The 15,557-nt window shown below is 41.0% G+C and overlaps 1 protein-coding gene across 1 annotated transcript in view; it reads right to left on the minus strand.

Annotated features, from left to right (window-relative positions):
• Window positions 1-15,192, minus strand: part of LOC117667884 (vomeronasal type-2 receptor 26-like) — a 39,390-nt gene extending 24,198 nt beyond the window's left edge. The window contains exons 1-3 of the mRNA XM_087885229.1: window positions 15,106-15,192; window positions 901-956; window positions 348-639 (exon numbers count right to left, since the gene is read on the minus strand). Coding sequence (XP_087741355.1) covers window positions 348-639; window positions 901-956; window positions 15,106-15,192 — 435 coding nt within the window. The remainder of the gene's footprint in view (window positions 1-347; window positions 640-900; window positions 957-15,105) is intronic.
• Between the last annotated feature and the right edge of the window lie 365 nt (window positions 15,193-15,557).

Consider the following 15,557-nt stretch of genomic DNA (forward strand, 5'->3'; position numbering starts at 1 on the left):
ACATCCATTTCCCATTGTTACAGTTTGAGTTTCCAAGCAGATAAGAGTTGGAATTGCATTTTTTCAATGTGTAGTAAAATAAACTCTTATATACTGGTACGCTGTTACAAAGATGGCAGACAGGTTACAGCACCTCTGCTCAGGCACTGCAGATTCCTACCACCACTACCCCTAAAATTTTTCTTCCCCAAATAGTCCATATGATCCTCCAATGTGGACAAGGGCATTGGTAGAAAAATCTTATAGTTTCACAAATAATTCGAATTCTTGAATCTTCTCCCCCAACTCTTGGTGCCCATCATGGCCATGGGAAATGTAACCCCTTTTGAATGACCAAGCAATCATACCTGTGGGATCTTGTAGGGGTTCAGCAACTTTGAGATATCTATGGACCTGTCTGCATCAGCTCCTTCAAGGATCATCAGCAAATCTTTCCTATTTCCACAGCTGTAATTTGGAACATTTGCCTCTCCCTTTGAAAGCAGATCTAGCAAAGCTTCCGAAGTGCCTCTTTGGTTGGAACTGCTGTCATGAATATTGTAGCCCAAGGTGATGTTGGGTAAGATTTGGGAGTTCTGGTTAATCTCCTCCAGGGCAAAAAGGAAGGACAGGATTTTCCAGTACTGTCTGTTGCCTATTCTGGAAATACAGATACATCATATCTTCATTATGCATTCCCTCAAAACAACATATTTAAAGTATTTTCCTTTTACTGAATTAATAATAAATATTTCACAAACCTCTTGGTCTAATTTCTGAGGCATTATTTTGACTTGATTTACAGCCCAAATGAGATGGATTACAGATACCAAAATACCACTTTATCTCCCTGCAAATCCATCCAATTGTTCCCAGGCCTTTACCTTCAACACATTACCTTCTCCAGAGGGGAAGACCTACATAGGAGCAGGCTGCGTTTCAGGGAATTTAGCCCCAAGCTTCTTGCATCGGGTAAACTACGAAAGAACAAGGAATTTCAGAAATATTCCTCCACACCTTTTCCAGCAGTTAATTTGCTAAAAATCTAGGAAGGGTCACTTAAAACAGCCCTGCCCCTCGGAAGAGACAAGTCTGTGGAGGCCTGCTCCCTTTTCTCTCCTGTCTTATAGTTCTTTTTTTCTTTCCAGATTGAAGAGTTTCGAAATTTACTGTAGAGTTGCTCTTAGTTTATTTTGAGGTAGCCACAGCTCCCTGGCTAAGGCTCAGGCTAAAGTCTTAGTTTTGTTCTGACTGGGAGGAAGAAAATCCTTACATTTAGCTGAAATCTACTTTCCTTGTGTGGACATCTGCAAGGAAAGAGGAAAGGGAATCTCATAGAGGATAGACTGCTTAATAACAGAACATCTGTAACATTTTAACATTAGGAATATGAAGTTCTTTGCCAAGTTTGCCACCACAACAATACACAAGCGCACAATATATCCAAACTTAAAGTGAACTGCTCCAAACTTGATTGCAGAAAATATGACTCCAGTAACAGAGCGGTCAATGCCTGGAATGCACTGCCTAACTCTGTAGTTTCTTCCCCAAACCCCCAAAACTTTAACCTAAAACTGTCTACTGTTGACTTCACCCCATTCCTAAGAGGTCTGTAAGGGGCGTGCATAAGAGCACCAGTCCCTGTCCTAATGTTCCCTTTAATTGTATTCATTTTATGTATTCAATTCATGCTTATACTTATATGTATTATCTAATATGTACTCGACAAAATAAATAAATAAAAAGTTCAAGGAAACAACACAGCAAATCTATGGTGAAAATATTCAGAAAGATGTAATTAATCATTCCATAAAGAATACATACAGAATCTTGGAAAATACAAAGAGGATAGCCAACTACCCTTAACCATAAATTAGAGAGAAACGCATGGAATATTTTGACTAATATCTTTCCACTTTTCTTGCCACTTGGGTTAAATTTCTGTTTATGAGATAACTACCAATGGGCTCCCTCACACATCTTGGTTGTTCATGTCTGACCTTCTTTCCATGACAATCTCACAGCACGCTCTCTCACAAATGAAATGGAAACGCTTTACCGCTGTCAGACATAGGGACTTACTCAAAATTATTAGTAGTGGGAGGCATATCAAACATGATAAAATAATCTTCAATCATTCTGAAATAAGCAATCCCAGTGATGAGATGGTCTCCTGATCTGTAGAAATTATGTGGCTTTATTTCATTTGGCATCAAATTCAAGGGGCATTTCAGTTTCAGCATCCCATAAATTAGGTGGGGCAAGACCAGAAGAATAATATGCAGGATCATAGTTGACATGTTGGGTAGAGTCCCTTGTACTTATCAAATACGTCTAAGCATAATCAAGGATAAAATAATCGGTGGCTTCCCTTGTTCAAGAGTTCAGCCAAGATTTTATACTTGAATGTGAAAATCAATTCTCAAGCCACACATCTTCCCGAGCAATAAATGGCAAAGAAGAAATTAAGTCACCCAGACTTTCTGGTACAAGTTATCCAATCATGGTTTTTATTTTTTGTTTTTTTTTTTTTGGTAAATCTGTTGTTTACACTGAAGGCCATCATTGGGGAAAAGGTCTGGAGAATCCAGAAGACAACCATGATGTGACTAATTATAATGGAAAACATTGCCCTGCAATGTGCAGAACTCTGAGTTGTCTCATGGGCTAAAAGAAAGCTGGAGAAGTTGCTGCGGCAATTCTTACAGCCATCAACTTTTTCAGTGATCCACTTAATATATTTTTTTAATGATGCAACAATACAGGAACCTTTCTTTCACTAATGGATTGTAGAAAACTTTCTAGTAGCCCAGGAGGAAAGACTGAAAGAGGGTTGATTTCACCCCCCACACACCAACCACAAGCTTCACCATTTATTTATTTATTTTATTTATTTATTTATTTATTTATTTATTTATTTATTTATTTATTTAATTAATTAATTAATTAATTAATTTATATACCGCCCTTCTCCCGAAGGACTCAGGGCGGTGAACAGCCAGTATAAAAACAATGTACAAAAATAGAATTTAAAAGCAAATTAAAATAATTAAATCATAGGCCGAATTTAAAACTCTCATTTTAAAACCAATTTTAAAACCCATTAAAACCAAATTAAAATCATTTATCCCATCAGAGCGGCTTGCTGGAATAACAGGGTCTTCACTGCATGACGGAAGGCGCGGAGGTCAGGGATCCTTCGTATGTCCGGGGGTAATTCATTCCAGAGGGCAGGGGCCCCCACAGAGAAGGCTCGTCCCATGGGGGTCACCAGTCTACATTGTTTGGCTGATGGCACCCTGAGGAGGCCCTCTCTGTGTGAGCGTACCAGTCGGTGGGAGGCAATCGGTGGCAGAATGCGGTCTTGTAGATAGCCAGGTCCTAAGCCATGGAGCGCTTTAAAGATGGTAACCAACACCTTGAAGCGCACCCGGAAGACCACCGGGAGCCAGTGCAGCTTGCGCAAGAGGGGTGTTACATGGGAGCGACGAGTCGCCCCCATTATTACTCGTGCGGCCACATTCTGGACCAGTTGGAGCCTCCGGGTGCTCCTCAAGGGGAGCCCCATGTAGAGAGCGTTACAATAGTCCAGACGGGAAGTGACGAGGGCTTGAGTGACTGTGCACAAGGCGTCCCGATCCAGAAAGGGGCGCAACTGGGAGACCAGGCGAACCTGAAAAAAAGCCCCCCTGGCCACGGCCATCATATGATCATCCAAAGACAGCCATGAGTCCAGGAGGACGCCCAAGTTGCGAGCCCTCTCTGGGGGGGGGGGTAAGATCTCATCCCCAATAGTCAATGATGGTGTGAGCTAGCTATATCAGGACGCCGAAAACCACAGCCACTCAGTCTTGGAGGGGTTGAGTCTGAGCCTGTTCCTCCCCATCCAAATCTGCACGGCCTCCAGGCAATGGGACATCACGTCAAGGGCATCATTGGGGTGGCTTGGGGTTGAAATGTACAACTGCGTGTCATCAGCATACAGTTGACACTTCACCCCAAAGCCACGGATGATCTCACCCAGCGGCTTCACATAAATGTTAAACAGGAGGGGTGAGAGAACCGATCCCTGCGGCACCCCACAAGTGAGGAACCTCGAGGTCGACCTCTGCCCTCCTGTCAACACAGACTGTGTACGGTCAGAGAGGAAGGAGGAGAACCACCGTAAAACAGTGCCCCCCACTCCCAACGCCTTTAGCTGACGCAGCATGATACCATGATCGATGGTATCAAAAGCCGCTGAGAGGTCTAGGAGGACCAGAACAGAGGAGCAACCCCTGTCCCGAGCCCTCCAGAGATCATCAACCAATGCGATCAATGCCGTTTCCATGCTGTAACCCGCCCTGAAGCCCGACTGGCATGGATCTAGATAGACAGCTTCATCCAGGAATCAAGGAAGTTGTCTCACCACCACACTCTTGACAACCTTCGCCATGAAGCGAAGATTGGAGACAGGACGATAATTAGTTAAAACAGCCGGGTCCAGGGAAGGCTTCTTGAGGAGGGGCCTCACCACCGCCTCTTTCAGGGCAGCTGGGAAGACACCCTCACCCAGCGAAGCATTGGTAATCTCCTGAAACCAGCCTCGTGTAACCTCCCGGGAGGCCAGTACCAACCAGAAGGGACACGGGTCCAGTAAACATGTGGTCGCGTTAAACCTCCCCAAAATCCTGTCCATGTCCTCAGGAGTCACAGGGTCAAACTCCTCCCAGATAACAGTCTCAAGACTTGCCTCCGTCATCCCGTCTGAAACTATCCAATCAGAGCCCAGGCCGTGTCGAATCTGAGCAATTTTATCATGCAGATACTGCCCAAAATCCTCAGCTCTACCCTGCAAGGGGTCCTCCCTCGCTCCCATTGGAGTAGAGAGCGGGTCACCCTGAACAGAGCGGTTGGGCGGTTCTCTGCAGATGCAATAAGAGTGGAAAAATAGTTAGATTTACCATGAGCACTAAAGGACATTACTGTACATCCTTCACCTTTGTCTTTTCAATGACATGTGAGATTCCTCCCTTAGTTACTGTATTTGTATACAACATGTCACCATTTAAGCCACGGTCACTAAAATCAGATGTGGCTATCAAAAAACAACACTTACCAGCTAAACCTTGCAAATATCACAGCAAAATACAATATAGCTAGATTCCAGTGACCTCTGAAATCATTCTATAGTTGGTGACTCAAAGTGTTCTTTGAACTCAGCAATTTGTAACCATGATTTATGACTCCACATATTGTCTAAGCACACACAGCTGTTTTTTTTTTTCAGCCATCCTATAATAGGTGAGGGAAAGCAGCCATACCAAGGTCATGCAGATGAGACTGCATATTAGATATAGCTATGGCTAACTCCTCCAGCTGGTCTCACAGACCATGATTCTCCTGGGGATGAGCTTCCATCTTGTTGCCCAATTAAAAGGGGGAAAAAAAGGAGGGGGCTAGAAAGAAGCTTTCAGGTTGTGGCATTTTTTGGGCATCTCTTCAGAAGCCAGACTTCTGAAGATCAGGGGAAGACTGGCTTCTGCAAATCCCAACAGCAAGATGGTAGGAAACAGCCAAAACAATTCTAGATAAGACCTAACTGAGCAAGACAAATTTCCAAGTTGAGCAGTCCAAAGTCAAGCCATAGCTCTATAATGCCAGATCAAGGGAGAGATGATGTTGTGGTTAATCAACATGGGGTTATAAACAATGAAATTCCAACTGTTCCTGACTCTAGGGGGCGGTGCTCATCTCCGTTTCTAAGCTAAAGAGCCAGCGCTGTCCAAAGACGTTCTCTGTAGTCATGTGGCCGGCATGACTAAACGCCGAAGGTGCACGAAACTCTGTTACCTTACCACCATGGTGATCCCTATTTTTCTACTTGCATTTTTACATGCTTTTGAACTGCTAGGTTGGCAGAAGCTGGGGCAAGTAACGGGAGCTCACTCCGTTATGCGGCACTAGGGATTCAAACTGCTGACCTTTCTGATTGACAAGCTCAGCGCCTTAGCCACCGAGCCACCGCGTCCCCATGAAGCTTCATTAGCTATGGCAAAATTGATTCTTTTGGTTAGAGACAATAACCTGACTAAATTTCTTGCAACTTGGAGACCATTGTTGGATTTCCTCCAAGAGAAGGAGAAAATTCAGCTTTCAGCTGGGTTTTGGTGTCCAAATTACCATATTTTTCACACTATAAGACGTACTCCCCCCCCCACTCAAAAGTGGGTCTGTGCGTCTTTTTTTGTTTGTTTCAAGTTTTTTATTATTATTTTATTTTTTACAAACACATCAATGCGTGAACAGTGTGGCACCTGGGTGTCATACATTCTAATACAAATAAAACTGATAGCATTAGTAATAGTTATTACTTTCAACTTATATATTTCTAATAGTAATACATATTTATATAAAGTTGCAATCTATCAGTATTCAATTATTCCATGTTTTCTCTTATTATTGCTCTTATTTTATTATATAAAAGTGTATACACTAATATTCACCTTTTCTTATTTCTGTCCCTTATTCTAACTTTTAATCATGTCATCCTTTGTTAAAAAACATTTTCTTTCTATCCTACCTAATTTCTAATCATGTCACCTATCTACAAAAAAAAGGAAAAGAAAAATAGAGGAAAAGAGAAGCAAATCAAAAACAACACTAAAAACGAAAAATCATCTATCCATCATCTCTTCCCGCTTCGATACTTTAATTGCTATGCTTTTTTTCTTATTGACTTGTCTCTCATATTCCTCTCTAAGATCTTTATCTCTTTCTACATCTGCTTCTTGGCTGTTCAATCTGAGTATTTTTCCCACCTCTACCCTCCTCCTCCACTGCCTAGTTTCCAAGATTTCTGCCCATGTCCCTATCTCCCTTTCAAAGGTATCTTCCTGTATCTCAAATTCTCTTTTTGACTCTCTTAATATATTTCCCCTCTGGTTTAATTCATCAGTCACTGTTATTTTCTTTATTGTCTCTTCCTTGTCTTTGTTCTGCCCCAGCTCTGGATTCCCAAAGATATAGACACACACCAATGGTCCTTATCAAATTTATTAAGTAGCAAGAATAAACCAAAGTCCGGCAAAGGTTGGCCACAAGCCCAGAAAGCAAGATAAGACTTTTCCAAAAATGCTCTGTTGATAATTACAAGTTGTTTCTAGCAAGAAACTTACTAATGGTGTGTGACTTAAATTGGCTAAGGGAATGGCCAATTATCCTCAAGCCTTACTCTTGAGGAGACCTCCTCCTCCTGAGTAGCCACTCCTGCCTTTTGGCAGCCCTGTGTGCTCAAGCATTGAGAAGAGGCTCCTCCACTTCGCTCTCTCCACTTGAAGGAGCCTCTGGAGGTTCTGAAGGCCCTGGCTGAGTCTCTGCCTCTGGCACCACATCCTCTTCAGCCTCCTTGCTGTCCAACATGAGCGCCAACTGCGCAGGCTGCTGGTGCGACACCACACCAGCCTCCTCGTCATCGGGATCAGCCATGATCCGCGCAGGCAACTGGCGGGCCACAACAGTCTTCTTTTTTTATTCTCTGGTTCTTCATCTCAGTCTTTTCCTCCATTTCTACTGTTAGCTCCTCCCTTTCCTGGGCGTCTTGATCTTTGCTCATCATCCCTTGTATAGCATTTTCCATTTTTTCCATAATTGCCTTAAATCCTTTCTCTATAATGTCCTTTGTGTTTTGGAAAAGTAACGCCATCTCCTTCACTGTTCCACTCATTTCTTCCTTATAAAGCATCTTATTTTGTTTTAGAAAATTCAACTTTTGTCCAATAGTCCAAGAACCATTTATTCAATCCTAAAGTTGTCCTTCAAGGAGTGTAGAAATCACAGTTCTTTATACCCATAGGTAAACAATCAGTTCTGTTTAAATAGTCCCAGAAGTTATCAAAAGCTTCTTTATGTCCCCTTTACAAATTCAATCTTATAGGATAACATTCAGGAGTCCCTTTAATTAAATAGCTTCCTTGTTTTCACATTTGAGTCTCCAGTAGTCATGGGGTAGTTAGATATAATCCAGTAAATATTTTCACAGTCCTTCGTATAAGTATTCCCAGACATGTATATTTTCCTTTCATCACCAGATGGCACTCTCAACTTAAATTTCAGTATTGCCACTATTCAATTGTCATTTTAATTGTAAATCAATTATAGAAGCAGGATAAGTTTTTAAAGTAAATAATTCCAGCATGTTGAAATGCCTTCCCATTACAATGTCTTCCCAGTTTAAAAATCTAGGTTTTAAGCAAAAAGGAAGCCTCCCCCCAGTTCCAATCACTGTTCACCTACTTTGCTCCAGCACCAGTCTTAGTTGTTTATCAGTTGTCCCAGCTTCTTGGCAGTCATCTTTAGGCTGCCTCTTCACCTCACTGTGGCTGAGAGGGAAAAAAAACCCAGGGTCAGAGAGGAGAGCTGCGACTCTCCTCAACCTCACAGGGTGCCCCTCTTTGCTTCACCAAACCTACAGGGCAGCTTTGGCTCCTTTTGGACCCCACCAATGAAGGGAACTCGGCACAGGAGCATGGAGACCCATTCCGTGTGTCTGACCTTGCTGCGGAGTCAACTAGAAGTCTGTGCGGCTCATAGAGCAAATATTGCGGTGGGGGGAGGGGGGTTAGTGTAGTGGTGGCAGATGGGTGGTGGCAAATGGGCAGCGGCAAAAGGGTGGTGGCGAATGGGCAGCAGCGAATGGACAGCGGCGGCGGTGAATGGACAGCAGCAGTGAATGGGCGGCGGCGAATGGCCGAAGGTGGCAGTGGCAAAAGGGCGGTGGTGGCGGCAAACAGGTGGCGGCAAACTGGTAGCAGTGAACTTGCAGCAATGGACCGGTAGCAGCGGACCGATGGCAGCAGACTGGCGGTGGCGAACAGCGGTGATAGACAGCGATAGACGGCGATAGGTGGTGGCAGTGATCCCCACATCTAGAACAGCTGATTGGAGGTATTACAGGAGGCAAATCCAATCGCCAATCAGCTGCTCAGCAGCGAAGGCTTCAGCATTCCCTGCCAGCAGCAGCAGCTCAGCTCAGTTGACTGGTGGTGGGCGCAACAGAGCGGAGCCCTGATGAGCCACGTGCTGGGGCTGCAATAACGTGCTGAAGCTGACCAGGCTGTTTGCTGTTTGTTGCAAGGACGCTAGCCAGATAAATGCCAGATGGATGCTGGGAGGCACAGGCAGGTGTTTTTTTTCTTGTTTCCTCCTCTAAAGCTAATTTGCATTTTATAGTCCAGAGCATCTTATACTGCAAAAAATATGGTAGATATACTAGACAAATATTGTTGACTTTTAATTATATCATTTTTTATACTTGATTACTTATTGTATGTTAGAGTAAAGTCAAATGAAGAATATGATCTTTTTAGGTTATTAGTATTTTAAGAGACTTTAAGTATTGGAATGTTATTCATTTAAATTTAGATAGAGGTTGTTGTATTTTTGTTATTATCTCTCTATTGGAAAAACTCAACTGTTCTTATATGTTTGTTTTATATATTTTTTTCTTTTTGCCACCTTTTAGTTGTCCAATTATTCCCTTTCCCTTTTATTTTATTTTATTTTTTTTTAATTTGATTTATATGCCGCCCTTCTCCGGAGACTCAGGGCGGCTTACAGTGCGTTAAGCAATAGCCTTCATACTTTTGTATATTTATACAAAGTCAGCTTATTGCCCCCACAACCTGGGTCCTCATTTAACCTACCTTAGAAAGGATGGAAGGCTGAGTCAACCTTGAGCCTTGGAGAGATTCGAACCAGCAGTAAATTGCAGGCAGCTGTGTTAATAACAGGGTGCTTTAAACCACTGTAGTACCAAGGCTCTTGGTCATGTATTATGATCATGTATTTTAATTTTTTTCTTCAAATCTTGAAATTTGATAAAGATAATTTTAAAAAGCCCAAATATGTCAGTGACATAGTAAAGGAAGTCCTTGACATATGACAATTAAGCCCAAAACTAAGTCAGCTGGGCCCCATTGTATGACCTTTCTTACTACAGTGGATCACTGTAGTTGCTAAGTCAGTAATTTGGTTAAGTGAATCCAACTTCCCCATTTGCTTGTCAGAAGGTCGCAAAAGATGATCTAGATGTCTTGCTCTGGGAACTCCATCAAATTCAGATATAAAATAAATAAATGAAGTGTATAATATTGGGCCTATAAAGGCATCTCCATGGATAAAACATTGAGATCTGAAGCCCTCTTGCTCCTCTTGTCAATATATATTCTAGGTCAATCCAGTCAATTAATTCATTGCAGAAGAATATAATAAGTGTATAATAAATAATATGTTGTCAGGCATAGAACTTACCTATTGTACTTAAGAGGCTAATGGGACTATAATTAAGAGATAGGCCTTGGACACCCTTTTTATAAATGGGCACTTTGATGGCTAGACACCTGTCCTCTGGGATTTGGGCAGGCCAATCAATATAAGTAAACAGAACCCAAGCTCCTGATTAATGTTCAGGGAAAGTATCTGGTGAAAAATGAACCCAAGAAATCTAATGTGACAGCATTGAATGATTTGGATACTTCACTGATCTACAGTCAATGTGTTACAAAAAGTTGAGAGTTTGATTTTGCAAAAGTATTCATTTCTATTTCTTTCATATATTTTTTTTGGTTATAATTTGAAATCTTTTGTGGTTGTTAAAAAAGTGAAGTTCAAATCCTATTATACCTTTAAAAGAAAAAATAACAAATTGTGTGTTGTTAGAAGGGAAGTATAAAGCAAATAGATTGAGTTTCCCTAGGAAGTCATCATATTAGATCTAAGCATTTATCTTGGGGAACAGAAATAAGGAAACGGGTATCCTGGTGCTTGAGAAACTGTGCACATTTAAAATCACATTTCTGTTTTGTTTTTAAGAATCAGATGCTCCTTTCTATTCAAATCAGGTCGAAAAAGGATAATGTAGCACTTGGGGAAAAAGATGCAACCCAACAGCCCAGCACTGGAGGCCAAGATGGAGAAAACCTGCACAGCTATCATGTACTTGCCCTTGGTACTCAGGTAGGTGGGCACAAAGGAGATCCAAACACTGCAGAAGACCAGCATGCTAAAGGTGATCAGCTTGGCTTCATTGAAGGCTCCAGGCAACCTCCGGGCCAGAAATGCCACCACCAAGCAGACAGCTGCCAGGAAGCCCATATAGCAAAGTGCAGTGTAAAACATGATGAATGAGCCTTCATTGCACTGCAGCACAATCTCTCCTGCCTGGGAATCCATATCTGACTCTGGGAAGGGGGGAGCAGTTCCCAACCAGATAGCGCAGATCATAATTTGGACAATAGAACATGAAAGGACAATTAAGTTCCCCAAAAGCTTCCCCAGCCATTTCCTCACACTATTTCCTGGCTTGGTGGCTAGGAAGGCCAGCACCACCATGATGGTTTTGGCCAACAGAGAAGAGACAGCCACAGAGAAAATGATGCCGAAGGCTGATTGTCTCAAGAGGCAGGTGGCTCTCCTTGGCTGGCCAATGAAGAGGAAGGAAGACAAGAAGGAAAGCAGGAGGGAAATGAGGAGCAGGTAGGACAGGTCCCGGTTGTTGGCTTTGACAACTGGAGTTCCCATGTGCTTAACAAAGATGCTTAAAACAAAGCCGGTGCTCAAAGAGAAAAGTAAAGCAAAGGAAGTAAGGATGATCCCCAAATCTTCTGTGTAGGATAGGAAAAATATCACCTTAGGAACACACTCATCTCGGTCCTTGTTGGGGTGTTGGTCCTCAGGGCATCTCACACACTGTTCAGCATCTGCAAAGAACAAATGCAACACTCACCTTATTTACTTGTGTGGAAATATTTCAATAATAAAGAAGTTAACCTTATGTTGAATTACATTCCATAATTGTGGAATTTAGAAAAAAACTACGAATAGTCCTTGACGTATGACCACAATTTAGCCTAAAACTTCCATTGCTAAAGCAAGGCTGTTGTTCAGTGAGTTTTGGCCCAGTTTGCAACCTTTTTTGCCATAGATTTTAAGCGAATCACTGCAGTTCTTAAGGGAATCATGCAGTCCTTAAGCAAATCTGGCTTCCCCCATTGATTTTGCTTGACAGGAGCTGGCACGTGGTGATCACATGACCCTGGCACAGAGCAACTCTCATAAGTACATGACAATTGCCAAGTGCCCAAAGTGTGATCACGTGACTGTAGGGATAATGCAACAGTGGTTAAGTGTGGAAAACGGTCATTACTCATTTTTTTTCAGTGCCGTTATAACTTTGAACAGTCACTAAACAAATAATTGTAATAAAAATTGAAAGGAGTTTTTTTGCAGCCTTTTTCCTTACTTGCTCTACCCATGATTTTGCCTTTTTCTCTTTTCCCCTTTCTTCAATTATCTTAAATACATTTTTTAAATTTATTTTTATTTAATTTCACAGACTCACCTCACTCACTTAATATATATAGAGAGAAAGCATTTCTTTTCTCTTTTTTTGTAAATATTTTTTATTTTTTTCAAACATAAACATAAAATATAACTTTCAAGAACAGAGTCTCGATCCAGTCATAGATGGTTACCATGCTTACATTCCTTTAACAAGCTCCATTCACAATTTCCCATTACATCTTTTACGAATAGAAATTCAAAACATAAAAGAACAGATTTTAACATAAAGTCTAGCATCTTCACCTAAACAAATCCATTATATCAATACAATTTTAATTTCAAATTAACTTTAGCTCATTTTTATATCTATATATCAATCCTGTGACACCCCTCCTGCGCGAGCTGCACTGGCTCCCAGTGGTCTTCCGGGTGCGCTTTAAGGTGTTGGTTACCACCTTTAAAGCACTCCATGGCTTAGGGCCTGGATACTTACGGGACCGCCTTCAGCCACCGATAGCCTCCCACCGGCCAGTACAATCCCACAGAGAGGGACTCTTCAGGGTGCCGTTGGCCAGACAATGTCGGCTGGCGACCCCCAGGGGGAGGACCTTCTCTGTGGCAGCACCTGTCCTTTGAAACGATCTGCCCCGGAGATACGTAGGATCCCAGATCTCCTGCTTTTCACCGTGCCCTTAAAACTTTTTTATTTCATCAAGCCGGGCTGACTTAAACCCCGCCCCCCACTTTAGATATTTTTAATTGTTAATTGATTTTAGTTGGGGTGTTTTAAATTTATTGGGCCAAAATTTGTTTAATTCTTTTTTAAAAAATTTAAATTTTGTATGTGATGTTTTTATTCTTGGCTGTTCACCGCCCTGAGTCCAGTGGGAGAAAGGTGGTATTAAAATCTAATAAAATAAAATAAATAAATAAATCCTGATTTTATCTTGTTCTTCTTCACCTTGTATCTTTTACCATCAGTGTCAAAATAATTTTTAACAATATTCTAACCTCTTATTCTAATTATTTACCTCACAATTTTATCACCACAAATCTTAATTTCAAATTCAATACAACTCCATTTTTATTACACTCTATAAAACAAAATTCTATCTAATTCTTAATCTCTTGACCCTTTTCCTTGAATTTTAGTATCTTAAACACACTTAAAAACACTTATCATCTATTACTGTTTTCATGTTACACAGGTTTATCACAAAAACATGTTTTATTTAAATTAATTTTCAGCATATTTTCTTCCATACCTCCCTCTATTATTTGGCTGTTTTCCAGCATATTATGTTTGGCTGATTCCCAGCATAGTCTCCTACAGAGCACCAACTATTTTTGGCTAATTTCCAGTAGAGTCTCCTCCAAGCCTACCACCATTATTGGCTAACTTCCAGCATATTTTCCTCCAACTCTCCTCCTATTTGCTTGGCTGATTTCCAGCATTTTATTGGCTGATTTCCAGCATATTATGTTTGGCTGATTTCCAGCATAGTCCCTTCCAGGGCTCCCACTCTTGTTTGGCTGATTTCCAGCATAGTCTCCTCCAACTCTCCTGTAAATGTTTGGCTGATTTCCAGCATTTTAACTAGTTTCCAACGTATTTCCTCCGAGTCTCAAACTCTTATCTAGTTGGTATCCATCCCTCTTATTTTAATTTTCTCTTACACTATAGTTATCTATTTTGTGTCAGTTTCCCAACATACTCTTTCAAATTAATTCTCAATATATTTCATAATAATCATCATATCCAGCATACATTAAATTAAATCACAATTTGTTGCTAAAATCTGTGTATCTTATAGTTTGTTCAAAAAAAAACCTTAGTCAAGCATAATCACCAATCTAGCATTTGCATATTAAAATTAAAACATATTACATCAAAGAGTAAATTTTCTTAAAGTTGTCTCACATTAATGCATACTCTTCTTTATTGTTTTTAACCACCTATATATCATCCTCTATTTTAGTTGCCATCTCTTATTTTCTATTTTTATTACTCCAAAAACCCTCCTGTTTTTATCCAAAAATCATATATACCTTTAGGCTTTTAAACTTTACAGTTCAATTTAGTTACATTTAAATTTATCTACTTTATTTCTTCCTTTACTTTCTTTTTCTATCTGTCCATAAATGTTCCATTTCAAAGTTCATCTGTTCAATTTAAAACATTCTGTATGTCCCTTTAATGCTTTACAAGATCTGTTCCATGTGTGATGCATCAACTTCCTGTCTTTTATTCCTGCGCCACACCTAATTTTTTTTTTGCTAAGCTTGTTAATTTCCATTGTCAAATGTCCAAAATATTCCTTCTTAAAATCATCTAGGACAGAATAGGGATCTCCAAATTCCATAGATCTAATGTTATTTTTAAAATAATCCAAGGTAAAAAGCCATTTATTAAGTTTCTTTTCCAAACGGAAAGAGAAATCTTTTCAATCCACTCTCCTGCTTAGTCACCGCAATGGCAACTACATAATTGCCGGATGGCAATTATGTAGCCATCCGTCTGTCTTTCTTCATTAGCTTCGTTAACTTTCAAAGGTGTTAACTCCCAAAGATACATTTCTCCAATCCGCTCCAAATAAGAAAATAAAAAGTCACTTTTCTAAATTGTTAAAAGCCAATTCTTCCAAATTTACTAAAACAAAGTCTGTTTTGGGTCTTTATTTCCATTTTTTCCCCTCATTTGATCTTCAAGCCCCACAGATCTGTAGCCGCTATTTAAAGTTGGGGTCTTATTTTTTCCAAAAATCCAAATAATCCTGTTGTTTTGCCTGGGTTGGTGTCACTCACCCGGCTTTGAGATACTCGCTCTTTCTTCTTCTTCTCTCCTGCACAATCTTGTGTCCCGGTCTGCCGCGGCTTTGTGGCAGCCGCCATGGCTGCCTACCCCCACCGCCAACTTCGAGGATTCCCTCTGGCCTCCGAGGAACTTGCCTGTTCCTCTTGGCACACCGAGATGCTCCTCTTCACCCCCCCATCCCTGCAAGATGGGGGATGGTCCGAAGACCGATCGGACGGTGGTTTGTCAGTCAGGTATTCCCCCAACTGTGGCGCCGCGGGTCCAGACCGGAAGTCTCAGATAAAGCATTTCTTAAACAATTTTATTGTATATAGGTGTGCATATGCATATGGATCATCGCCACATCGAACATTTCTAAAACAATTTTAGTTATACACAATAAAATTGTTTTAGAAATGTTCAATGTGGCGATGATACATCTAGATTTTGACATATCTTCATT

The sequence above is a fragment of the Pantherophis guttatus genome, chromosome 2 (assembly GCF_059756535.1).
Source record: "Pantherophis guttatus breed Tessera chromosome 2, ASM5975653v1, whole genome shotgun sequence".
Classification (NCBI taxonomy): Eukaryota; Metazoa; Chordata; class Lepidosauria; order Squamata; family Colubridae; genus Pantherophis; species Pantherophis guttatus.